The sequence below is a fragment of the Aptenodytes patagonicus genome, chromosome 6 (assembly GCF_965638725.1).
Source record: "Aptenodytes patagonicus chromosome 6, bAptPat1.pri.cur, whole genome shotgun sequence".
Classification (NCBI taxonomy): Eukaryota; Metazoa; Chordata; class Aves; order Sphenisciformes; family Spheniscidae; genus Aptenodytes; species Aptenodytes patagonicus.
In genome coordinates this window covers 5336477-5363246 of record NC_134954.1, presented here as the reverse complement: position 1 = coordinate 5363246, position 26770 = coordinate 5336477, and the positions used below count along the sequence as shown (strand labels likewise).

At 41.9% G+C, this 26770-nt stretch overlaps 1 protein-coding gene across 8 annotated transcripts; it reads right to left on the bottom strand.

Moving 5' to 3' along the window:
• Positions 1 to 21: 21 nt before the first annotated feature.
• Positions 22 to 26770, bottom strand: MFF (mitochondrial fission factor). 8 transcript variants are annotated; one of them, XM_076340906.1, is made up of 10 exons: positions 26574 to 26770; positions 20852 to 21069; positions 19762 to 19934; positions 18794 to 18882; positions 14707 to 14781; positions 10954 to 11112; positions 8416 to 8433; positions 3894 to 3956; positions 1065 to 1149; positions 22 to 700 (listed from the first exon to the last, which is right to left on the bottom strand). In XM_076340906.1, exons 2-10 carry the CDS (start codon positions 21066 to 21068, stop codon positions 569 to 571), a joined length of 1011 nt encoding a protein of 336 aa, XP_076197021.1. In that variant the 5' UTR covers position 21069; positions 26574 to 26770; the 3' UTR covers positions 22 to 568. The 8 variants fall into 8 exon arrangements, with proteins under 8 accessions (XP_076197021.1, XP_076197022.1, XP_076197023.1 ...); XM_076340907.1 differs by lacking the exon at positions 8416 to 8433; XM_076340908.1 differs by lacking the exon at positions 14707 to 14781.

The window sequence follows — 26770 nt, the reverse complement described above, 5'->3', positions numbered from 1 at the left end:
TACACACCTCTGGGCAATCTGCACGTTAGCAAAGAATACCTTTTATTATTTGACCTGAACATGTGCTTAAACAAGGAACATACTCGTGAAACAGGACACACTCCTTGAACACGGCACACCTCAAACTACTCAGACTAAAGGAAAACTAGTGCAATCATGTTTAATTGCGTCTAACAACAGAACGATAAAAACTACTTTTTATTCCTTTGTTTTTATATTTTTTCCAAACCCGTTCCATTTGTTCTCTTCCCGCCACAACAAAACATCCAGTGGTTATTCCTGTAGATCACTGTCCTTACATGGCACGAAGCAAACTTCATATCGGCTGACCCATATTTACATCGAAGCATGCAAAGGAGGATACTGCAAGTATTTGCAATGCAAATCTATTAAATAGGCTATAACTGAACAACAAGGTGTGCCTTTCACACCGCGATTCTATGGCCTTTATCTCTGGTGGAAGTCTCCAGTGTATGAATTATAAAACAGCATACAATTCAGAAACAGAAACGAAGAATTTTGCAAATTGTTTGTATTTTCAACTATTAAATCTTTCCGAGAGCTGTGTCTAGCGCCGAAACCAAAGCCAGCTATTGAGTAGCCAGAAAGCTACAGTAATTGAATACATGATCATTTCCCTTTTAGCACGCTCTTTGTTTTCTTCTTCCAGAAGTTGTAGACGGCGATTAAGTTTGATTATCTAAAAATAAATAAAAGCTTTTAATACTTCATTAAAAGTTGCCAGACTTTCCAGCAGCTTCTGCGTAGCCATGTAAAATTAGTAGCTCGGACAGATGGATTTTAAACACTTGATAATTGGACTTTCTATCTTCAATCGCTAGTGATCAGGTCTTGCTGTCCCTAGTAAGTAGGAACAGAAATGGAGTCGGACTCTCCAGATTCCCAGACCAACGCAGGATACGCGAGGGCCGTCCGGCAGGGGTACAGAGAGGATCCCTCATCCTGTCTGGTACGGATACCTTTGCGGCCACGCAGAAAACCTCTTCCCCCATTTTACCACTACAGCTTTTTCTTAATATTATCAAGTACTATGCTTTACGTACCTGTCGTCTTAAGGAAGCAGCATCTACCACTGTCATGTCATCCGGTGTTCCCTCAAGCGTAGTATCCAAGTTGGAAAGACCATATCTATCAAACAAGGGAGATAGCTTAGCTGTCTCATCCACGCAAAGTACCGTACTTTATCAACATTCTAGTAGATGTATTTTTTTGGTGGTGACGGAGAGAAGAACTGTAGAACTTTTTTTCCCCAGCTTTTACAGAGTTGTCTGTGTCAATCGGATCCTAACGGAATAAAGCACAAACACCAATGAAGTGGGTAAGTGCTTGACTGGATCTGGGTTTATTGCTCTCCGCACTTAAATGTTTTTGAAGATTCTCCACGCAGACAGACTTCCTGCTGTCACTTGGTCTCTCAGAAGACTGTTTCCAGTTATTTAACTGATTAACGAAACCTGAACATTGCCAGAGGTAAAATGCCGAAGTTGCAAGAGACCTGGCAACGGATTAGAAATAACCAAATGAAGACTTGGAAAGACTTGGGTGTCTTACGCTCGGTACCTACGTAAATATCCCAAGTGGACACCTACCGAGATTAATGATCGCAGTCACATTAATCTCAGTATTTTAGGCAGAGAACCTTGCAAATAGAGAGTCTAGCGCGGAGTCACTGCTTGCTGAACTTTGCATGCATTAGAAAGTTGGTGCCCAGAGCACCTCTCGGTTTTCTTAGCGTAGCGATTCAGAGAAAGCATTGTTCTAACTCCAGAGCAAGTTAATTAAATACGGCACATTTATTATCAGTTGGGAAAAGTCTACATAAAGTATGTGTTCTGATCATCCAAATGCTGCCTCGTAACCAGATTCTTTTCCAACAACTAACAGGTAAAAGTCGTTCCTGATGCTGCACCTACCACTGAGTTTCTCACTTCTTATCTTAAAACCTCCGTTTCCCACATTGGTTCCCCTTGACTTGCTTTCTCCCTAGGCCATACGGCCAACTGCTGCAAACAGCTTAGGAAACTGAACACAACAATGTCAAGGCTACCAAATTCACAGCAAAATACACCTAAAAGAATGGGTAGCGTTTAATGACAGTTAATGGTCAACTCTGACTACCGTGAGTACGAGTAGAATTCCTGAAGCTTGCAGAACGCGCTGAAGCGCGGATACGACTTGCCCTGCCTGTTCTTTCATCGCTTTCAGCGAACGTCTACAGAATGCCCTCGGCTCAGGCAAGATTTCCCCCCCGCACCCCGACCGACAACTTGACAAAAGCTTCCCTGTGCCATTGTTCATTAATATATTGCTTCTACATAAAAATTGCTGTTTCTAGATGAGAGTTGCATTAGTCTGGACTTAGATAACAATGAGATCATGGAGCAACACCGTGTGAAAGACAGGAGGTTAATTACGTTTTGAGCTGTGGGGTTTTGGGTGGAAGGGTGTACAGGGAGAGGGAAGCCTCTAGGTGAGATCAGGATAAAAACAGCGTTTAGTAAGGGAATAGTCAAATAAGCAATTGTCTGTCAACAGACTCATAACTGTTTTAAAAACACAGTACGGGACCAAAAAAAAAAAAAAGTTTTGGCAACTCCTTATGTAGAAAAAGATTTTCTCATTAAGGCTATTATTAATTTTTTTTATTCTAAGGAGACTTCAAAAATTCACTTAACTATAATTTATACCATTTACTACTTGTAGTTAGAATCATAGAATCATAATTCTTTCAGTTTGGGCAATATTAAAAAGACTGAAACTGTTGGGTTTTTTTTATTTCCTCAGTGCCGTGAAGCCCACACTGCTAACTGAGCAAAGTTATTTTAAAATAAACCTCAGTTAATTATAAAAGAATTTGAACATTTCTGCTCTTAAAAAAAAGTCTGAAGCTTTGCCCACACAAAAAAATTAATCAAGTTTTCCTTACTACTGCAGGTCCTCTGAAAGCCAAAGAGATTTCTGAGGAGCGTCTTTCTGGAGCCATTTTTTTATTTGCAGTGGATGGTAAAAAAAAGAGAAAAATCCCACCAGATCCACAGCATAGTTGTCCCTCACCGTCTCTTGGGAAAAGCAGAGAGGCTCATCATTTCAGTGAGATGGGCACACCTCCCTCCCAGGTCACATAATTTTAATATAAAGTCACAGTAGCTCACTGCTGCTCTACCAACTTCCAGACCATTCCAGGTATTAAATCAAGAGGGTTACCAGCAAGAAATCCCTTGAGATAATCTCCTGGGCCGCTACAAAACCTGAATTCCTGAGTTAGAGGAGAATCACCTGCTTGAATCCAGTGTCTACTTAAGCACAAACGTGATCTCCATTTCGATGAAAACACAGAAGTGTAGTGGCAAATGGGAACAACAGATGTGGAAGGGACTATTTTTTTTCCCCTTCATCCCAACCGGGAGATTACGTGTCAATCTTGTATCCGGTTCCGCTGAAATGATGTCAATCCGCCAAGATAACGGCGGTGAAAAGGCATCCAGCTACAACTAACAATCACAGGCACGTTACTGAGAACACCTGGAAAACATAAGGTGGCGCAAGGCCAAATTTTCTAGCAATAAAAATACGAAACTCACTACTAAATAGAAAATACTTGAAGTGTACCGCTAGTGTAATCTAAGAGCCTTCCCTCGCCCGTGACCTGGAGTCAGAATTCTGCGGCACATTGTAGCTATTAGACAAGTGAGGTCTTTGCAGGTGACTTGGATGGGTAAGGAATAAAGGCCTGAAACATCTCAAGAGTTGAGAGGGAGGGTAGAAATGAGCATTGTGTTTTACAATAAGGACACTAGAAATAGGGAAACAGAAGTCTGAATTTTAGAATCTAAATTAGTGGATCACGACTGACAAAAAAAATAACTCTTTACCTGGTGTTGTCATGATGAGGGTTAGAGGAGGTGGTAGCAGCTGACCCACCACGTAACACTGGCCTACAGCAGGTTTTTGTAGATAGAAAGGACAAGAGAGAAACAGGAAACGACAAACAGAGATAAGAGGTAAACCACACAGAACAAAGGAACGTCAAAATACTTCCACTTATATTGTATAATGTTTCAATACAATATAGTATCTATTTATTTTGTTGCAAATTGCACTTTCATATTTCTCTTACTCTAATCAACACTGAATGTTTATGCAGCTAAGACATGTAGGCAAATTTTTGATGATGTAGCTTCATTTATGGAAGACAAACTGTTGGAATAGAGATTTGGGCGGAGGTTATCAGCCTTACAAAATAACCACGGGAAACTTCAGGTTTTAAAAAAAAAAAAAAAAAAAAAAAAAGATTCCCCCCAACAACCAAAACCCCACCCAACAACAATGGAAAAAAACCAGAACATATCTACACATACTTATAAAAGCCTTTTTAATCGTCCCTCCTCCCTCTAGGGAAAGGGGAGATTTGTCTTTTCTTTATTCATCTATGCTAGATGTAATTCAGAAAACCTGGGCTAGTAGCCTAAGAACCATACACAGTCCGAAGAGAGGTAGGTCTCTCCAGGAAGAAGTGACTAAAAGCTTCAAGTAGATGGTATGAACATCCTTATAAGTGTTGCTCTTTCAATTCCTTTTCCTTTTCTTTCTAGGCAGAGAGGAAGAAAAGGTAGAGCTTTTTAAGTTGCTGCAACTATATAATACACATTAATTTTGCAATAAGAAGTTACTGTGTCCCAATTTACAGAAGACGTGAATACCAGCAGTACCTTCTGACAAAGCCGGTACTGCGTGTTTTCAGTCCCTCTGGTGATGAGGCATTGGTGTTCCACATCTATGATGTGTAACAAACTGTTCAAGAGCCTGAAATCTTTTTTTCAATTTCTTCCATTTTCCCAATGCCAACCAGAGGTACGTGTACCGTGCATTTAACCCATGTATACTCCAGGCTATAAAATTAAAGACAAAGAGAATCTAGGTATGAGGATCTTTTGTATTGGGTTTGCGTGGCAAGGTTTTGGTAGCAGGGCGGGCTACAGGGGTGGCTTCTGTGAGAAGCTGCTAGAAGCTTCCCCCATGTCTGATAGAGCCCATGCCAGCCGGCTCCAAGACGGACCCGCCAAGGCCGAGCCCATCAGCGATGGTGGTAGCGCCTCTGGGGTAACAGATTTAAGAAGGGGGGAAAAAAAACCCTGCGCAACTGCAGCCAAAGAGAGGAGTGAGAACATGTGAGAGAAACACCTCTGCAGACACCAAGGTCAGTGAAGAAGGAGGGGGAGGAGGTGCTCCAGGAGCCAGAGCAGAGATTCCCCTGCAGCCTGTGGTGAAGACCATGGTGAGGCAGGCTGTCCCCCTGCAGCCCATGGAGGTCCACGGTGGAGCAGATATCCACCTGCAGCCCGTGGAGGACCCCATGCTGGAGCAGGTGGATGCCCGAAGGAGGATGCGACCCCGTGGGAAGCCCGCGCTGGAGCAGGCTCCTGGCAGGACCTGTGGACCGGTGGAGAGAGGAGCCCATGCTGGAGCAGGTTTGCTTGCAGGACTTGTGACCCCGTGGGGGACCCACGCTGGAGCAGCCTGTTCCTGAAGGACTGCACCCTGTGGAAGGGACCCACGCTGGAGCAATTCCTGAAGAACTGCAGCCCGTGGGAAGGACTCACGTTGGAGAAGTTCGTGGAGGACTGTCTCCCATGGGAGGGACCCCACGCTGGAGCAGGGGAAGAGTGTGAGGAGTCCTCCCCCTGAGGAGGAAGGAGCGGCAGAGACAACGTGTGATAAACTGACCCCAACCCCCATTCCCTGTCCCCCTGCGCCGCCGGGGAGAACTCAGGAGTGAAGCTGAGCCCGGGAAGAAGGGAGGGGTGGGGGGGAGGTGTTTTAAGATTTAGTTTTTATTTCTCATTACCCTACTCTGACTTGATTGGCAATAAATTAAACGAATTTCCCCAAGTCCAGTCTGTTTTGCCCGTGATGGTAATTGCTGAGTGACTCTCCCTGTCCTTATCTCGACCCACGAGCCTTTCGTTACACTTTCTCTCCCCTGTCCAGCTGAGGAGGGGAGCGATAGAGCGGCTTTGGTGGGCACCTGCCCTCCAGCCAGGGTCAGCCCACCGCATCTTTACAGCGGGTACATGTAGGAGGCAGAGGCTTGGTGCTGAGGTGGCCGAGAGAACACTGTGGCCTGGCCTGAAAATGAGCAAGAACCATGCAAAAAATATCACAACCACTAGTTTAATTTAAAAGGATCAGGGTCTAGGAGCCTTAGCAAACTCTGCTACCTGATACAACACTTACTGGGACTAGGTCTTACTCTAATCAGCACCATAAGTGCATACCACAATGTTTTTCCATCTAGCACATAAGCCAGCATGATGTGTTTTACAAAACAGAAACCCTCGGTCCCAATACATACAATAAAAGAATATTCTTACCTAAATGCATGAGGTCTTGCACAAAGTTACCAAAAAAGGTATTCCTATTTTTTTAATCAGAGAAATAATTCAGCTAGTCTAAAGTCTTGTCTGTCAGATGCTAGAACTAAATACTTTGAGAAAGCATAAGAAATTCAGCAAACAGCAGCTATGGAACAGGTCGCAGAACTTCTCTGCGAACGTAAGTCACCTATAACTAATCGGCAGATAGGTGAACGCCAGCTTGGCAGCACCCAGCAGGCATGTCCCACGCCATCTGACGCAGGACAGCATGCGGATTTTGTGTAATGAGAACGACAGGTCTCACACGCTCTCTAAACTCTTGGCCTCTGTGGTATTTTGTGGCAAAGAAAGTTTTACAGCTGTTGTAGAACTAGTCGATACTAACTAATCCACACTGCCCTTCCCAAGGAAAGCCACAGGCTTGGAGGTAACTGAGGGCTACAGCAAGGAACAAAACTAGAGCGCTGTGGGGTCTGTGCAAATCAAGAACTTAATCTAAAGACAAGTCTTTAATCCCACTTCCCAACGCAGCCAGGCTGTTAAGCAGCCGCACATGATTTCTTCCTTTTCTTTGCAGTTCACATTTTATTTCTTTACAGGTGGACCCAAAAGGATCACCAAAATATTCCCCTGCCTCTCCCACACTTTTTACTTGCTTGGTTTTATGTATCAACAGAAAAAATCATTATGTAGATCACAGTGGGCCTCATACCTGAGATCACCTTACCCCAAAGTCAGCAGCAAGTTTTTGGTAAATACAGAATGCACAAGTATAATATAGTCACACTATTAAATACATGGCCTTCTTTAAAAAACTGAGTAAGGGTACATTAAAACTTTGAATTTTCTGGCTACTTCTGTCAATTCCGCCCTAAACATTAACACACGATCAGAAGAAGCCGTAACTCCAAGGCCACGTATACTCAACACTTAACTATTTCACTGCAAATACAGCGGCAGCCTGAAACATGAAGGGAATGCAGCGTAACGCAATTTAGTAACAGTGGGAAAACAGGCAATAAGGCAATGACCAAATGAATCTGGTCTGTCTTCCTCTGCTTAGAGCAGAGCATGCAGTGGAAATACCACAGGAATGATGCAATCATAAACACGTGGTCTGGGAGGAAAACAACAAGGTGTGGACAATCTAGGTACCTGGGTCCAGCCTCCATCGTTTCTGTGCATGCGCACAGGGGACAGAGGCCAGCACGTTCTCTTTGTTCATCAGAGGTAGCAGCTGCGTTCACCTCTCACCGTACCTTAAAACGCCTCTGGCAATCTCAAAGGCCGTAAGAACGGGCACTAGGACTTTATGGGCATGCTCTGGACGTGAACTGGGTAAGAAGCTCAGCTTCTGCAGTACAGAAAGGATTGGGGCATTGAAGAATCGGTGACTGGATGAAACTGCTCTCCTCGCTTGTCTCGGTGCTAGAAGCGGTTACTTCAATAAAGGAATAGGCTACTGTTTTTCCCAGGCTCCTTCACATTTGCAGACCCATTTCATTTTCTTCTGAACTATATTATCCCAACCCAAAGTCATGTGTAGCCCTCTTCGATGGTCTTAACTCACATCCCATTTTATTTCTACCATGAAAAATATCATTAACTTGCTCAATATAAAAAGTGATCTCATAACACCTCAGGATATGACTATGTGGGTGAAGTTTGGCATTTAAGAAGGACAGTGGCTTTTCAGAAAGGGCTATCCTGAAAAAAGGAAATAGTACTAAATTTCCATATTTTCTTCTTCTAAATAAAAAGGTATTGACCAAAGAGATTAAGAATAGTTCAGGTAAAGTACAGATTTCAACGCAACTCTATTCAGATATGAAATTGCCTTTTTTCCTGCATTTCAGACATCACTAAAGTCTCCTTAAATGTAGGGTGGGGTTTTTTTGTTTGGTTTTTTGTTGCCTAGAGCATAAAAGATCAGTCTTTAAAAGACACTAGGTATAGGCCCTACAGTCATTCGACAGAAATTGAAACAGAAAAATGGTTAGAACTGGAAAACAAAACTGACCTATTGTCCTTGTCCAAGCTGAAGGAAATGCAAGAGTAAACAGACAGTGTAAACAGTGATCATTAAATTGTGGCCCATTTAAATAACCTATTCTGCGAGCAGTGCTGGCTAAACTAGGCATAATTCGTTATCTGCAGCAGTACAATCAGCACCTACCGTCAGCAGTTTTAGTAGATCGGAAAATATTTGGGGAAAAAAAGCAAGCCATGAAACAAGTTAAAAATATTTCCAGTGAGTAACACATAGTCAGATCTTGTTCATTTTAAAAGATCTTTTCTAGTATTAAGCGTAAAACGTTAAAATAGATCAGGTTTTGAGATAGAAAGCACGTTACACAGAGCAAAAGAACAGAGTGCAGGTTTGGAGCAATTTAAAATGAACAATATTTTGCAACCATGCAAGTGGATCATCCAAATTTCACATTCCTACGCCAGCTGTAGAGTAATGGTGGGTATCTAAACACCTAACCACAAAGAATACACTTTCACCTTACGGAAAAGTTCATTTTTTTGGCACCTATTTGTTCATAGGTGACTAGAAACAGGTTTCCCATTTCTTCTAGGAAGGTTAGTAAGAACACCTCAAAAGTTAACCCAAACCAGGAAGAGTAATGCAGCTTTTGAAGTATTCGGAGCCCTAGAAATTTTCTGATAATTGAAGTAAGTTGAAAGTGTATGTATGCATATGTGTATGTTTTCCAGAATCCAGGAAAACACGGGCAAGAACATGCCTAAGGGAAGCCAGGAATAAAACCTGTTAGCTTCACTGCAGGCTGGGGAAAGGGCTAGAATTTCAGTCTATATTTTAACAAGGACTCTTGGCACAGTATCCCTAAGTGCTATTATTCACAGACAGTAGAATTCCTCCTTATCTGGGAGCTTTAATTTTGTAAACCGAAACAAACTTGTAATTCCATCTAATTTTTAATATTGACAAGGAAAGAAAGGTATTGCTGTCCAACTGTTGACAGGCATCAAAATTTTAACAGGTACAGCCTGAAGTTTCAGAGTCAGAGTCAAGCATCCAACTCACAGAATTTCAAGGGGAACTATGCAGCTAATTTCTTTTTGGGATTTTGTTTGGTTTTTTTTAAGTCCCAGGTTAAGAACATAAAGGCCAGCGAGACTGGAGTTCTATATGATTCAGGAATGTTAATATGGGCATTTATATACTGTCAGGTCAGCAAACATGGTGAGCTACAGGAGATGCCAGTTTGAAAAGCGGTCCCAAACACGCAGACGTTCACAATAAGATTGGCTTGATAGTCACATTTTATTACCAAAACAACTAGAAAGCAAATCATTTAACTTCACGCTACAAAATATTAAGATTGCTGCTGGGATATTAGCAACCAGAGGCAGACGGCAAATTTCAAAGGACTTCCCAGCACAGGCCACGCTGAAGAGCTGCAGGAGGAACGAGCAGTTCCTCCCAGGGTTCTTGCCAATTATCTCCTCTAATTTGACCTCTTGGCAAGCCCTAGAGGTCTCGGCTAGCCCTACGCTAGAGACCAACTGTGTGCAATTTTTACCTGAACCTCTGTGCTAGCGTACTAGTGAAATGAAAATTGCTTTTGGTAAATTAACCTTGCCGTTATTAGTCTTTATAAGTGTTTCTGTAGTGTTAAACATGCTGTTCTTGTAACGCTTAGAAGTGCCAAATCAAAACAGTCCAAGGATACATCAAGTGGGCAAAACTCCACTGAAGAAAATGGAAATCATAGAATCATTCAGGTTGGAAAAGACCCTTAAGGTCATCGAGTCCAACTGTAAACCCAACACCACCAAGTCCACTGCTAAACCATGTCCTTAAGTGCCACATCTACACGTCTTTTAAATACCTCCAGGGATGGGGACTGATTGCCACGAGGCTTGTGTTGGCTCATTACCTCTCAAAGTACCAACTTATCCATAAAAACAGACAGCATTCATCAGAGAAGCAACCAGCCTCTCAGTACACATTGCCTTTCTTGCTCTCGGCATCCAGCAAAGTGGTCACCACCAGTCGTGTATCAACCGGAGATAACTATTCCCAATATAAACTAAAACAGACTGAAGTCTTGACGTGTTATCAAAAGCAGTGTCTGCAATGCCTTGCATAATATTCTACCCTGTTTCTGCACATTTGTTTTAATGCTTTATGACAACATCAACCCAATCTTATTGATTTGCACCATTGCTCACCGACAGAAAAGCAGAAGACAAGGCTGACAAATTTGCAGGCTCAGGGTCAAGTGTTAATTGCAGAAAACACTGACAATCTGGGAACAGCAAAATCCCTTGCAGTCACAGACTAACACTTCCTATTTTGATTTTTATTTGGAAGGAAACCAAAACAATGCTATATTAGACTGAAACAGAAGCATTTTGAAATGTGAATTTTGGACAATTAAATTGCTTATGAATAGTGAAAGCAAAGGAAAGCAAAAGCAAATAATTTCATCTCATTGTTTCGTAAACAGAAACCAAACTCCACTAAAAAGGAGGGGGGGGGGGGGGGAAGCAGCAAAAGCTGGCAGAATCAGTGACAACCAATCACCTGCGGTTTTCATCCAGCACATCCAAGACCTGCTGGTAAGCCCTACGAGTGGAAGACTGGATAAACGACAAAATGCCACGAGCAGAGTAAAGATTAGTTCCATCTTCAGGTAACATATTGGGAGGACAGACACGAGCCTGTTGCAGTGACGGTGTCACACTGTTCGTACAAGCATAGTAAACGGAGAGAGAAATACTATAGTCAGATTTTAAATTAAAAAAAGCTTTTCAGATAGACCCCATTCCAAAATGCTTATTGCTTGCTCTTGGTTTACCCTTCTCCCACCGCCATAAGGTAACACTCCCAAATTCTAGTAGCGTAGGGATCATGAGCTACATTTATATATGTTCTTCAGAAACAAACACAAGTAATAATCCAAGGACACAGTTTCGATCTGCTATACAAGTTAGTTTTAGAAAGTCCTTGTCCAGCTAAATCTGTACCTGTTGAAGTCAGTTTTCAAGTCCTCACTGACGTCAGTGAGAAAAGTGTTTTTACAAGCATTGGCATGTTTTAAAAAATCCTACCCATAATCTCTTTCAAAACACAAGCCTTTTTCAATAAGGAGAATCTCACAGCGTCTCTTCAACAAAAATTCTTCTTCAAGCTGTGACTAAAGATCAAGATAGTATTTTGATTCGCACATGAACAAAGTTTAAAGGCAACTGCAAGAAATTCCACAAAAAGCACAGAATTCATATCCCAGTGACAACAAATTACACGATCTGAGTTTTTGACTGTGATGCAAAAATAATATTTAAAATACACAGTATTGAAATTCAAACACGACCATTTGGATTAGACAAACTTCACCTCTATCAGACAGAAATTAGTTTTGATAAACTGTCTTTGATTTGCTCATGTTTCTTTACATTCAACCTGACTTTATCCATATTGTCCTTCACACATCAAGATATTTTTAATTTTTTAAATTTTTTTTCTTTTAATCAGGAAGCTTTTATTAAAGGTGAGATGCTTTTTTAATAGGAAGTAATTCGTGGTAACTTAACTGTAAATATTAACACAAATGCAAAACAAAGTGCGAGTCACTGTACTCTTTAAATCTTGGGATAGTTTTTATTCCAAGATTAGCATCCATAATTCAACACATTGCCTTTGATCTTGCCACTTGTGCTTCGCTCCAACAGTTTCTGGAGTTAGAATGCCAATCTTCCCGCTTCTGGCATTTTTAAGAAATTAAGCAAAGCATTAGCGGCTGAGTGCTTGGAAGCTGGTTTGATATTTGGATAATCTCTAGATGGGTCATACTTCTATGGATGCTCTTATTTTGAATAGAGTTGCTCTGCAACTGGCTGGCGCCAAGATCACAAAAATGAGTAAGAACGAAAATTCAATTGAAAAAAGACAGATTCAAAGTGTATTACACGGACGTCACTTCACCCACAGAAAAGTTCAGCCATCATGTTCTTCAAGAGACATGCAAAGACAGCGGTGGCTGGTGCTTGACTGATACTGGTCATTATTTATTACCTGAACGGCAAATATCTTTTCATGCTGCTGTAGACTACATTTGGACAAGAGAAAGTAAAAAGGGGAAGGAGGCATCAATAAACATCTATTTCGCTTCTTTGCAGCTTTTATCGTTCTCCCAGACTTGTAGGATCCAACTTCCTTTTATATTTATGATGACTTCTACTTTGCAATCAATGGTAGTGGTCACACCCACACATTTTACTCTTGAATTGCATTGGATTTGCCAATATTCACTAGAAAAATATCAAGGAGCAGGGGCAAGTATGGAAATACTGCCACTAAAGTGAATTTATGAGAATTTCTACTCCTTTGTGGATTTGCTGGCTTGAGGGAAATGAGGGAAGAGCTGAAGGCTTGAACTCATAGTGTGTTTTATATGAAAAGTAATTTTTCCTGTTCATCACTTCATCGATTTACAGAATAGGCTGAAAGACAGCTTAAAAAAAGGTAACAAACAGTATTTAGACCTATTGCAAATGAGAAGATATTGTGGAATTCCTGTTGTCCAGAATGGTATTACTGTAAATACCACAGTAATATTATCTGCATACAGAGTCTTCTGTAGACACTGAAAAAAAATCCCCCAAACCTATTTAACTAAAACTGCACAAAATTCTCTAGAAGAAAGTTACATGTGCTGATTAAATGGAAAGCGTATATAGTAAGGAAAAATCAAGGCGGACTTCAGAACTAGGTAATTCCTGAGCCCGTGGTCCCTGGACTACTTTATGCTCGTTGTTTTATAGGTGGCTTGTAAGAAAAGGCAGTTTCAAGAGATTACTTCATTCATTTTAAGATATTATTTAATTCTTACTTAAGAGAACATTTAGTTTCTTAAATGATTTAATTGTTTAAGAGATTATTTAAATCTATTTGCTCCTGGATATGAGCTAAACTGTACAGCTACATGAAATTACTCAAATTTTCTCCATAAAGGCTATTGCTAATTTTAATATCCTTCTAAAGTGCCCAGTTTGAGAGAGACGTCTCTCTTCCTCTCTGTCTGAAAGTGAGAATAATTCTATGAAGGGCTCAAATGTCAGGATTAAGGAATATGGGGAAAAACAAACACACACACCCCCCAACAAATAAGCAGCCAAATTTTTCTTCTATCCTCCTTTTTCAGGATTCAAAATTATTGTCCTGTAAACATGTGGTAGTCCTTTGGACTATGTCAGAGACTATGGAGAAGAAATATTATGCAGCAAATATCTGACATACAAATCAGCCAAGATGACGTAAGAAAAAAACATCCCTAACATATGGAAAATTCTCTAATGTTTAGTATGACTACTTATCATTAGACATTGTGGCTATCCCCCTTCTCTTCTCCATTTGTAGTTAAATGGTCTCAGTCCTAGGTATAATTTTGTTTCAAATTTCTGAAAAGAATTCTCATCTACAGCTCCAGCCACTTATTTTAGCACTCCTGGTTACAAACACCAGAAACAAAACAAACAACATGGAAGTACAGAAATTACTATGGAAGAGCACAGTAACATTCTACTCTACGCAGAGTTTTTAGTTTAGCAGTTACCTCCCCTAAACTTTCTCAAAACATTTGTGATGTACACGGGGTTTATTTCAGATATTTCTCTCACTTACAGTTCTGGAAGTATCAAATGAGAGGTAAACAGATTTAACTAATTAAGGTTACTTTAAATTGAACCACACAGACAGACTGTATTCTCATTAAAGATGTGCACACCATTACCTTTTCCCCCACAGCTTGCATGAAGAACAGAATTTCTCAAACTGTGAAATTAAGCTCTCTAGAGAGATGTGTTTTTCTAAGGGAAAGGCTGGAGTAGAAGAAAAATTAAACGCTGTCCCCTTTTCCACACACTCTTGGTGGTTTGTTGACTTCCGATGCAGAAGTGGAATCCTTGTATTCAACATTGGCTGGCAATGGCCAACAAAAAGCTTTGTTTCTCTGGCTATTCAAAAACAGCCAAAGAACGAAGAATCAAACTAAAGCTATTTTGAAATTTAATTTTTCTTTACAAATCGGTTCCGAGTTGAAGCTGTCCCTTTCCTTTTGCTGCCAGGTATTTTTCCCTACTTTCTTTACACAGGGAAAACGATTTGGCAAAGTTTGAGAAACCCTGAAGCAAAATTAGAAACCACACATTCAGTGTAGCAAATTTTCAAATTTTATATTCTAAACTACAGATACTTAGACGGAAAATTAGTATTGCAGAGAGCTACATAATTAAACACACTCTTGATTTTCATATACCAGGTAACATTTAGGCTTACGTGCAATCCTTAGTCGAAACAGGTGACTGGAACCGTGGCATTTTATTTCTTGGGACAGTATCTGATCTGTGCCACCTTGAATAATAATTGTAATCTCTTAAGTAAGCATCCTTATAAATAGAGGGATTGTAATTTAGAGAGCTGTCATTATTGCTATGCAGATACATAGTTATTGTACAAGCAGGTGCCTACTTGTTAGTCTCAGTTTTTTAAAAAAACATTTGAGAATTACTGTCTTTAGTGAAGCCCAACTCCCGAAAAATTCTCAGAACTGTCTCTGCATGCAGCTGCACGACAAGAAGAGAAAAACAACAGAAAAGAAACAACTATTTGTACCATGTAGAGAACACTGTGATAGGGAGCCCAGCCAATTCTTTTACTTCAATCTGGCAATCTATTCCAGAATGTTTAATTTTGTCACTTTGTAGGTCAAGCACTGGAATTTTGCGCAGTACATCTGAACATTTTGTCCAAGGAGGACAACAGTCTCCCAGATTAAAACTTGAGTATTATAGTCCTATTTAGAAAACAAAGGTTTTAAAAGGCTCCATGTGCCTTTTCAAGGGGGTCCTCATCACAGCATCCAAATAGACTATGGTGTCTATCAGGAAGTTGAATCAAGGAGGTAAGAGAAACAAGCATTTTAAAAAAAAAAAAAAGGATTTTTTGGATAGGAATTAAATATTTGAAGTAAAATGTGGACTCTCTTTTCTATTTGAAGATGTGAACCAGACTTATGCAAGCACAGGAATAAAGAGCTGATCTTTGTCAAGTTAGAGCACCATAGTATTTGTTACTGCAGAAGTAAACTACTTAGTTTATATCATGATATGAACTTAAAAGTCAAGCCAGTTTTGATGAAGCAGCAATGTATCATTACAGTAATTAGAACAGAGATTATTTCTTTCAGCCAACAACACTGGAAATAAGAACTTTAGGAGCAGCTGGTTTCTTGTGGTTTTGTACCACTGGAAAAAATAATATTTCTAGATGGTAAAGAAATTTCAGCGTGATATAAATGAGGTAACAGGTATACAATTACGTTTTCTGTAGTGCAAAGAATACATTTGTAGGAGAATTTATCTACTTAAATGGTCTAATTTATCAACAAGGAAGCTAAACTTAGAAGACGTGCATCACATTTACCACGAACCTCTAACAGAAATAGTGGTCTATGAGCTAGGCGATACCCAGTACCATCTGAGGTAGCATAATTTACATTAAGCAGGTTGGTTTGCTTGTATTGTCTATCTTGAGCTACACAATAACACTTCCACATGGGCAGCTACTTCTCTAAGTGAAAACAGAATGCCACGTTACCAATTTTGTTTGTAGAATCGCTACTTCTGGTTTTATTTACATGAAACGTGCAATTTTTTTTTTTGCAGTTTACAGTATATGTCCTGTGGGTCTAAACTGTGAGGAAACAAGAGCCAAGAGATACCTTTTTCACCAAGTACAAAAGACTTGGCTTTCCTGCATTTGTGTGAGCCATACAAGTTCCACCTTAAACATAGTGTTTTCGTAATCTGAATTCACATAACGTTCTCCTGAGAGTTAGCCAGGTACATAGTCACATTCTCCACCTGGAGATTGACAAAACCTGTATGAGGGAGAAATGCCAGACTCAGCATCACTGAGAATGCCACAGCATGTCCAAAGTGATTTCTTTTCTTGGATCACACTGAGTCAGAAGAAGCAACGATGACGGAAAAAGCAGCAATTTCTAGGAACCTCAATGATTTCAAAGCAGATGATCTACACATTAGGCACAGTATAACTTCTGTCATAAGAAAACAAGTACTTGAGAGGACAAGAGACAAATGAAGTTCTTCTAAAACACTTTATCAGCAGGTCAGCAAGTGGGGAATGCTGCAGTGAGGAAGGATAGCTTCTTCCACATGGGCAGCAGAGAGCACAGATACGGCAGGCTCAATATTAGCTAGCTGTTATTTTTCATACAAACAAAAGAGAAGAGATCCTGGATCAATCTAAAGTTTATATAATTTTCCTGAAAGACACTCATATGGACACTGCTTGGCATCGCAAGTTTGATTTATCTGACAGACATTATGCAGGCACTAGCATGGGCATCAAGAGAGGAAAGCTAATCTCCAGATGTGTCACAATTTCCTAGCTTTTGTAAATGATAAACTGAGTCACGCAAGCTACCAGTTATATGTTCATTGATCGTATCCTTCTCAATTAAAGGATTCCAAGTTTGTATTGTATTGCTAAGCCTCTGAAGGACTGCTAGCAGATTAATAAACTGTGACAGCAAATAATATTCAGACCATTTTAAACGAGTAATTCTATATATAGCTACTGAGCGACAGCAAGGCACACAGGTGAGTTTTACAGATTTCTGATTTTTGGATTCAAGAAGCCCAAGCACACGCGAGAAATCTGACAGCAACTGGCTACATCCAGTCAGAGCTGATCTTGCCAGCTTCTCAGATGGCTGGCTGGGCAGACACAGCCCATGACTTTCAGAAGACTAAACTAACCTGGGGAGCAAGGACAAAGTGATTTCAAGAAATCGCAAGAATTCATATACCGTCTGTTTTTCCTTTAAGTCCAATATATCAAAGACTGGCAACGCAGAGCTGGTAACGTCAAAGGGGTAAACTTTTTCACAAGCAGCTTCCGTCACATGAAGACCATCTATTCCAGCATGCATCACGTGAAAACTGTCAGATAGGCAAGTGAAGGCCATTCCTGCCGTGAAATTCTAGTATGACTGGTCCAACAGGACATAACTGGATGACTGATACCACGGGGAACTTGGGCACTCAGCAGGCTGCTAGAACATTTGGAGACCGAGCTGATGAGGAGCTTATGGATGTGAACCTGGTTGTGCCAGCTCAGGGAATATATATGACTCGGCAGACTTGAGAACCTAGACACGAGCAATCTATAAGCTTGTATGAACCAAAAGCCTGATTAAGTAAGAAGAGGAAGATATGCAACAGTATTTCCATGAAGATTTGGACGAAGAGAAGGACAATTACAACATGTCTAGAACATGCATCAGAGCACATTTCACCTGTTTTAGACAAACTAACAGGTAGACAGATATGCAGTACATATAGTACCTCCTAGTGCCCCTGCTGTAAATAGAAGAAAACAGACGTTTCTAGGACATAATTCACTTGATCCGTTTTAGACTAAAAATAGGTAGACCCTAAGTAGGTCATGCACTTATTTCCCTCTAGTTACTGAAAATTAAGTTTATGGTGATTTAGCAATAGTGTTACACAGTCTACATTCGGGACAGATGAATCCCATCTTTTAGGTCTTAAACCTAAGATCCTTTCAACAAGGGAAAGTATTCTTTATGGTAGCTGTATTACGAATCTTTTATATATGAGTTTTAAGTGTTACATTGCAAAAACAGTTATTGCCAGGTGGAAAGATGCTGTCACTCAGAATAAACCATGATTAATCAAAGACTATCGTATCTAATAAAAATATACAGACCTGTATGTCTTCAGAAAGCACCATAAGAATTGCTACCTCAGATGGTATCAACAGATGAAGTTTCCAACTCTAAATGCTGCTTCCCATTTTGGTCTCAAAAGATTAAGATATATACTCACAGATTCCAATACATTAAGTACATTGACAGCAAAGAAAAATTACTTATTCTAATATTTATGAGAAATACACGTATTCCTTTTTCTATGAATGAAAACCATTACATAATATCAACAGTGAGAGAACGGGGAACATTTTCATGCACAAAGAACTCAATTTCCTGAAAATTCAGGGGGAAAAAAAAAATTATACCAGCTCAGAAGCTGAAAAATCTCCTGAAGTAACAATTCACGGTAACTGGTGAAACCAACTGTGAGCCCACAAACACTCCCACCCACCCACTGCAAGAAAATACTTCACAAATGAGTCACCTCACTAAACAAAAAGCATAGAAATTAAGGAAAATGCTGGCCTTATAATATTTCAAATTATGTACTTGCCACAACATACAAAATATTAGTTGGAAAAAACAAATAATGAGGAGATAAGGAACAAAGAGAATACGTAACAAAGCTGTAGCTGCGTCCCTGCACCCTGTTGCTCTACTCACATGGAATCATTTCGGGCCAGCTGGCCGTTCTGTCGAGTGGCGTTTTCGCTCATGGAACGTTCTCTCTTCAGTCTTCCCACTGAGCGGACCTGCATAAAAGGGGAGAAAGAGGGAGATAAAAGACAGGGAATTCCAGGAGACACTTAATAACTCACACTGGAGATTTGAAAGTTAGAGCTGCCCTCAGATACAAAGGCACGTTTTCATGGGTTTCACAGTGATTAGGAGGAAAACAACCGCTGGCAGGATCCGATGCTGGTACATGTAAAACCAAGGTCCAAACTTACTGCAATCCTGTCGTTACCTACCCATATGACCTGATGCCAAAAGCATGAACAAACAGAAGTTTGAATATGTAAGAAGGCAATGTTATGTTTAATATTACTTCCTATCACCAGGGAGAAATATATTTCTACTGTATTTTATGGGTCTATAGAATACGCAGCTTCATAAATATTTTTCAGTTCTTAAGGTGTCCATTACACGTCATCCACCTGGATGCCAATGGTGTACCATTCTTTGAAGTTGGTTTTCAGAGTTTTGTTAAAACTCACTAATTCTACATGGTGTTATATCATCTGGCCACGAATTCCAAAGGTTAACTATACACATTAAAAGAATCCTAGTTTGCTTTCTGATAACCTGCAAACTAAAAAAATCCTGCAGCTTTCTCTTCAACCAAAAGGATTTTTTTGTTAAAAGTATTTTGAATAATTCTAATTATGACTTTATTTTTGTAAGTACTGTGTAAGCTTACTGAGCATGGCAACCCCTAGCCACCTGCCAATTAAATGTGGAACTTCAAAGTCATAATTAGAACTACTACAGTGCTAATAAAAATATTTTTCTATTTTCCCAGCTTATGTTAGCACCAAGTAGATCTGCACCGCAGTAGAGAAATCATTGGTCATTTCAATTTCTTTAGCAGAATGCTTCTCAACTAAGGAAAAAGCAAAATAAGTACTAGCCTCTTCACTTTGAGGTGTCTGCTGTGGAGGTTTTTCTAGGTCCAAAAAGTCTAGCGGTCGATCACTAAGAGAAATAACACGGGGAGGAGTTTTCAATGCCAGTGGTTTGAATGGAGTAGACTGAAGAAGGTCAAGGTCTGGTGGTCTGGAAAATGGAATGTCTTCACTATTACCTGCAAGAACATCAGTTGTCAATAGAAAGCAAGCTGTTCTGAGGCCTGAGGGCTAATGCTAAAGTTCAAAAAGACATCACATCAGTTACTTCCCCTGACTATGCCAAATAATTAAGTATACCTTTCTTTAAGACGGCTCGTAGGTTAAAAACTATGGTTAAAGCTCTCAAAGACCACATTAACTGACACCTGTTTGAGCAGTTTCTCCAAGAACAACGATCCTGAGTAATCCTGACCAACACGAACTGTTACTGCAAGTGAGGGCACTTTTAATCTCAAGACATAGTCCTATTAAAGGTGTATTTGTTTAGAAATACGGTGGCTGGGGATGTGAAGATGTCACTCTTTCAAAGCATAAAATATATGCATGTCACACATTTTGCAAATTGTAAGGCCTTCAGCAGTTCCGGGTCTGTCACTGTAAAGCCCATGACCATAAATACTAAAGAAGTATTGATAGAGCCCACCCAATAATAGACAGATCCTTAACATATTAGCATTCTGATTATAATCAAACACATTTTGCGCGGCTAATATAGAGTACATCTCGAAACTTGTTATAGTTACTTTAGCTTATAGTTAATTAAGAAAAATCAGGTGTAAATCAATAAACATTAAATTTTTTTTGTTCCAGAAATGGTTTAGTAAGATGAAAAGTCAGCAATTAAACTTTCTGTTCATAATTCATTCGTTAACTGTCTCGACTACAAGCTATACCAAAACTATTCACGAAACATTTTCAGAGTTTAAGAAAATTCCTAAGTCAAAGTTGATGAGCAGTAACTGTTTGAAAACCAGAAAGCATTTTACAGGTTTTTCATTTAAAAATATAGCAGTATGTATTTTTGTCCATCCAGAAATTTGGGGAACTAATTTAAATTTTTGCCTATTTTTCTTTTATTCAGATGCAGACATACCTGCCACTACAATCCGCTCTGGAACCTGCATAGTTACACTGGCATTTGGAAATCCTTCTTGGATGCCCTTCTCAAGGTCAGCATTTTGAGGAGCTACTTTGAGTTTTTCTGGGACCCTCATGCGCTGACTGATTCCTTCGGTGTATTCCATTTCATACTGAAGGCGATTAATTTCTGCCATCTCGGCAGCTGGAGATGGGAACGCAGCCCCACTCATTCTGGCAAAAGAAAACCAAAAGCTGTAATAGCAATATAGGAAACCAGCGGAAAGCGCGTAAAGGAAACTCTTTGTTCCGATTACTAGGCAAGTGGTAGGTGATCCTAACTGAACAGACTTATTTAGAGAAACAAATTGTACAATAAAATTCATAGGAAGTGTAGTCACAAGGAGTTGAGAGTTGGGGGCAATGACAGAAGAACAAAGTGATGCTGTAGGCAACGCTCAAAGCTGCACCGAGGGTCCTCAAATTGAGCTGTGACAAAAAAACACAGAAATTCTGCACGCAATGCATTATTCCTGCACCGGCTGGCAGAAGAACAATCAAACCAACAAACCAAAAAGAATTGGCAGGATTGGTACGAAATCTACTCAGGATTGCCAAGAAATCTGAAATATTGATCTGTATTTACACAGATCCAGTCTACCAGTATTTGAGAAAATGGATGAGGTTTTACAAAACTGCATGTTGACGTAGGGGAACGAAAGAACGGGCTCGGCTTGGGCCTTCTGCTCGCTGTCAGTCACCCAGATCTCACTCCATCTTACAAGGACAAAGTTCCTTATCAACAGCCTGTCAAATGAGCTTGAGAACCTAGCATATTCATAACCCGGTCCCAATCACAAGCAATCCTGTAAACGTCTCACTTCTGCATTTTTCTGTGAATGAAAATCTTACTTTTGCAGAACAGATACAAGATGGGCAGAGAGAGAACACGACGTTATTTACAGTTCAAAGGGTTTGCCAATACTTTAGATATACATTTTCCTAGAAAAGGAGGGGAATTTCATATGAAGCAGTGGGGGAATTTCCTAGAAACCGGGCTGTGAGAAACTTACTAATACGGCAATTGCTGGGAGCTGTATCGAAGACAAAGACCAAGATAACTGGGGTTTCTGAGGTTAGGTTTAAGGTTGAGAGAAAAAGAAATCCTAGAGCGCACTTGGAGATGGGCTGGAAAGGGGCTGCTGACGGGAACTGTGGGCTGGAAAGGGAACTCGGATGGCTGAGAGAAGTTGTTCACCTGGGCGGTGGGTAGCGGACCTTGTCGCTGGCTCAGACCGAGATTATGGTTATGGGCTCGGTTAAGAGAGAGACAGCCTGGAGCTGCAGTTAGAGCGGGGCTGGAAAGGGGCTCCCAGAGGAAACCGTGAGCTGTAAGGAATACTCGGTTGTGAGAAACTTCTTCATCCAGGCAATGGCTGGGGGGCCTTGTCAACAGCTCAGACTGAGGTAACAGTTGTTTTTAGGGTTAGGATTGAGAGAAATATATATTTCTACACCTATATGTACACACACAATATGTAAATATAGTTATCCTGGCAAATTCACCTATGGGAAGCGTAGCTTACTCTAGCAAGAAATCTTTTAGTGGTATTGCTTGAAGTAGTTCCCTGCATGGAATAATCTATCCCGGCAAAAAGGCAGGTTTTGCTACTATAATTGCAACTACATTCTTTTACCATTTTTGGCAGCAAGGCTCCGTCTGTTGCTGCTTGTGTGCTTTCATCAGCTGAACACGCAGAACTTTGCGAACAAAACACCTCAGTGCAGACCATATACGTGGCAGGTGAGACGGACCACAAGCCATTTCTCCCACCATCACACAGCAACAATACTTTCCTTATTTATCAATAAAACCTCAAACTAATAGTAGCCTTCAGACAACAGAAAGAAGCACAGAGAAGGATCTGGATTGTGTAACGCTACATTAAGTGCACTCATTTAGTATATTCAAGATGTGATCCACTTGGCAATCCATCCTGGGCTCCTCAGTGTTATTTTCAGGACTTCCTATCACCACAGATCAAATGAAAGAATCTCATTCATCTCAAAGCCTCCCTGCAGCACAGTAGGAGAACTGGGGGTCAGGGAGAAGGCAAGGTGGTCACTGTTCTATGTAAACTTAAAAAAAAAAGAAAATAAAGTAGTTACAAAGGAAATTCCTGAAGTGATGCAGATTTAATCCATTTATATTAATTCTTACTGTTTGTATGTATCAAGTGAAAGGAACTGGAACAACCCATTTAATTAGAAATAAACACTTTATAGGAGTTCAAGAGGTGCTTAAGCAGCCCTGTCACTTCAAAAGTCCCAAGATTTCACTTTGGGGGTCTTTTGTCCCTGCCTTTGGTCTTGCAAGCCAGATTTGTCCCTCTTGCAAGACATTGGCTAGATCAGCCAGTGACATGAGCAAAGTACAGAGTCTTCTGACATTTCCGCATTCCAAAAGGCGCTTTTCATTTCTGGCTCATTACCGGTCTATGACCAGTAAAGCACTTCCAGATCGGCAGGAGTAGAAATCATAACGTCAATAAAGAGACCGAATTTTAAGAAGGAATTAAAGTACCCAGAATATCTACTGGCAGCAGCTTAAAGAATAGTTACTGCTCACAAGACTTGACAAAAGGTGTTTCACTGCTTGTTTGCTTTCTCGTTTTGAAATACCTGTAGGGCTCTAATTTTCACAATCAAGTACTGCTACGCTGCAGCAGTGTTTACACCACAGCTTCCCTAAAGTTTGGCACTGCTTTTGTACATGAGCCTGCATGACAACTGCTTTCCAGCTGTAAGGTAAAACACACACAAAAAAGGACAGCATTAGAACAGTCGCTTTATAAACTACTTATAAACTAAATATCACTGTGTGGGTTTAGCTGCACTTGCCAAGGGCCTATAAATACAATACCTCAATGCCTTCCTACTCTTGCCTACTTCTCATCTACTTTGCATCATTAAGAATTGTATTTTTTGTCACAGTGATTTCAGTTTTTACCCCTTCTTACAAGAGAAGAGCAAAACAAGAAACAGTGAGATTTCAGCAACAGAAAACATATTTAAACGGGGCTTGTTAACAAACCCCCCAACTATTTAAAGAGAACAGAAATCAAAGTTATGTTTTCTGTAATGTTCTTGTCACACAAAGCATCTTACAGAAGACATTAATAATAAATCAGGGAAAAGGAGGATTTTAAAATTGATACTTATAGAACTAAGTAGCTCTAAAGAGGCATGATAATGGAAAAGAAGTCTGAGAATGATGAGACAATAAAAAACACAATCACAAATACAGGATAAATAAAGCTGAAGTACAAACGAGCATCAGTGGCATTTAATGAAAGAGAGAAAGGAAGGAGAAAATCCAGAGGAGGATAATCATGAGGTTTAGCAAGACCAAGTGCAAGGTCCTGCACCTGGGTCGGGGCAATCCCCGGTATCCATACAGGCTGGGGGATGAAGGGATTGAGAGCAGCCCTGCCGAGAAGGACTTGGGGGCACTGGTGGATGAAAAGCTGGACATGAGCCAGCAACGTGCGCTCGCAGCCCAGAAGGCCAACCCTATCCTGGGCTGCATCCCAAGAAGCGTGGCCAGCAGGTCGAGGGAGGGGATTCTGCCCCTCTGCTCTGCTCTGGTGAGACCCCCCCTGGAGCACTGCGTCCAGCTCTGGAGCCCTCAGCATAAGAAAGACACGGACCTGTTGGAACGGGTCCAGAGGAGGGTCACAAAAATGCTCAGGGGGATGGAACACCTCTCCTGTGAAGAAAGGCTGAGAGAGTTGGGGTTGTTCAGCCTAGAGAAGAGAAGGCTCCGGGGAGACCTTATTGCAGCCTGTCAGTACTCAAAGGGGGCTCATAAGAAAGATGGCGGCAGACTTTTTAGCAGGGCCTGTGGCAACAGGACAAGGGGGGGGTAGATTTAGACTAGATCTAAGGAAGAAATGTTTTACGCTGAGGGTGGTGAAGCACTGGCCCAGGTTGCCCAGAGAGGTGGTGGATGCCCCATCCCTGGAAACATTCCAGGTCAGGTTGGACGGGGCTCTGAGCAACCTGATCTAGTTGAAGATGTCCCTGCCCACGGCAGCGGGGTTGGACTAGGTGACCTTTAGAGGTCCCTTCCAACCCAAACCATTCTATGATTCTGTGATTCTATAAGGAAAGACATAGGAGTACCTCCTTCCCCCTCTCCTGAACAGGAACAGCAACAGAAGAGACGAGGATGAAGCAATGCGTACAACTCTGAAGGATGACTCTTTGTCAGCATTCTGGCCTTAATCAGACATTGGCCATATCTGTGCTGCAACCGGGAACGTTACGCACAGTGTGGATGTCCAAGTTAATCTGAGATATACGAAGATGAGTCCTGGTAACAGTATAGCTGTGCCAGCACTGAGATCTGAGCAGGTTTTACAGCCTACACCCAAATAACTGTAACTTCTCCAGCTACACTACTGTTTGTTCCTGATGTGGCTACTTCACAGCTAGTCTGTTCAAGTGCACATAAGCTACAAAGTGCTCCTTTGGCAAGCGTCTAGATAACCGTTGACAAGTAAAAGGGGAAGAAGAGGACTTAAAGCAAAGTTAAGGACATGTATTATAGGACCCAAGGGACCCTATTATGGGACCCTAAAACTGTCAGAACATACGTCAGAGAGGCATTCAGGATCAGAGGCTATGAAACAAAGCATTAATGGAGCAATTTGAGGGAGAGGAGAGCTAGGCGTAGGCTGAATGCTGAAAGCTGTTCTGCATGGTACGGTTACACATGTTGAACTTTAAAAATACATTACCTCCGCTCCTTAGCACAAGAACGACATGAACAACAAAATATCTATTATACATAAACAAGGCTATGGGATCACAAAACACTTAAGGCTGCATTCTTTCAAGTTTGTTTTCCTCCAGCTGGAGGTTTTAATGCAAAACACCTTTTTTTTTTTTTTAAATGGAAAAAATACTGGAAACTTTAGGAGGAAAAAAATTGTCACAGTGTGACAACCGTTTCTCTGAAACGCCCAAATCCTCATCGTGCTGCGACAGCATTAAGAGCCCTCGGCAGCAGACCCAGTCAGCTAATGTCAGAGGAAGGCAAAGGGGGAACCGGGCGCTCAGGAGCCCCCACCCCCCGTGTCCCGTCAGCCCCCTCAGGGGTCCAGCCTCCCAAACACGCGTCCGGGGCCCCCGCCGACCTCCAGCTGTGGAAGGCGGCTGCCAAGTGGGGCCGGTCCCGCCGCTAAAACGTTTTCGGTAAGGCGTTGGGAACACGGAGCTGGGAACGCCGGGAGCACCGGGCGTGCGAGAGCGGGCAGCGGCGGCTGTCAGGCAGCCACACCCGGCACCGGAGGGAAGGGGCGGCCACCGACAGGGAGACGGGCAGAAGCGCCCGGGGAGCCGAAGGGGTGCCCCGAGGTGCGTGTGCGGGGGGGGAAGGCAGCGGCGAGCCGAGGCAAGCGGGGAGGCATGGGGCGAAGAGCGGGGCTGGGGCAGGAGGCGGCTCCGCGGCGGGGGGGAACAGGACTGAGAGGAGACACGGTCCCGGGGCGGGGGGGGACGGGGACGACCCAGGCTGAGGGGGGGCTCAGGCCGAGGGGACGGACGGCTGCGAGGGCGGAGGGGGGGGGGGGTTGGGGAGGCGGCGGCGGCCCCAGGTTATCCCGTGGGGGGGCTAAGTTCCCCTCGGAATAACCTGGGGCCGCCGCCGCCGGGCCCCGGCGGCCCGTACTCACCCAGAGCGGCGGGGAGGCGGCCGGCGAGCCCCTGCCCTGCCCTGCCCTGCCCTGCCCCGGCCGGGCCGCTCCTGCCGCGCTCCGGACCCTGGCGCTGCCTCCCGCGGGCGGGGGCTGGTTAAACGGCGCGGCTCGCCCTCACCGCGCTCCTCAGGTAAGACGCAAAAAACGGCCTGCTTGTCCCCATCGGGCTCCCG

What these genes read in the sequence shown, in the direction of transcription:
- MFF (XM_076340906.1), bottom strand. Translation starts at nt 21,068, where the DNA reads ATGAGTGGGGCTGCGTTCCCATCTCCAGCTGCCGAGATGGCAGAAATT. An exon ending in GTTTCGACTAAGGATTGCAC is followed by an intron (nt 11,113 to 14,706) that starts GTAAGCCTAAAT and finishes TTGTACGAACAG; the next exon opens with TGTGACACCGTCACTGCAAC. An exon ending in CCTCATCATGACAACACCAG is followed by an intron (nt 1,150 to 3,893) that starts GTAAAGAGTTAT and finishes CTTGTTTGATAG; the next exon opens with ATATGGTCTTTCCAACTTGG.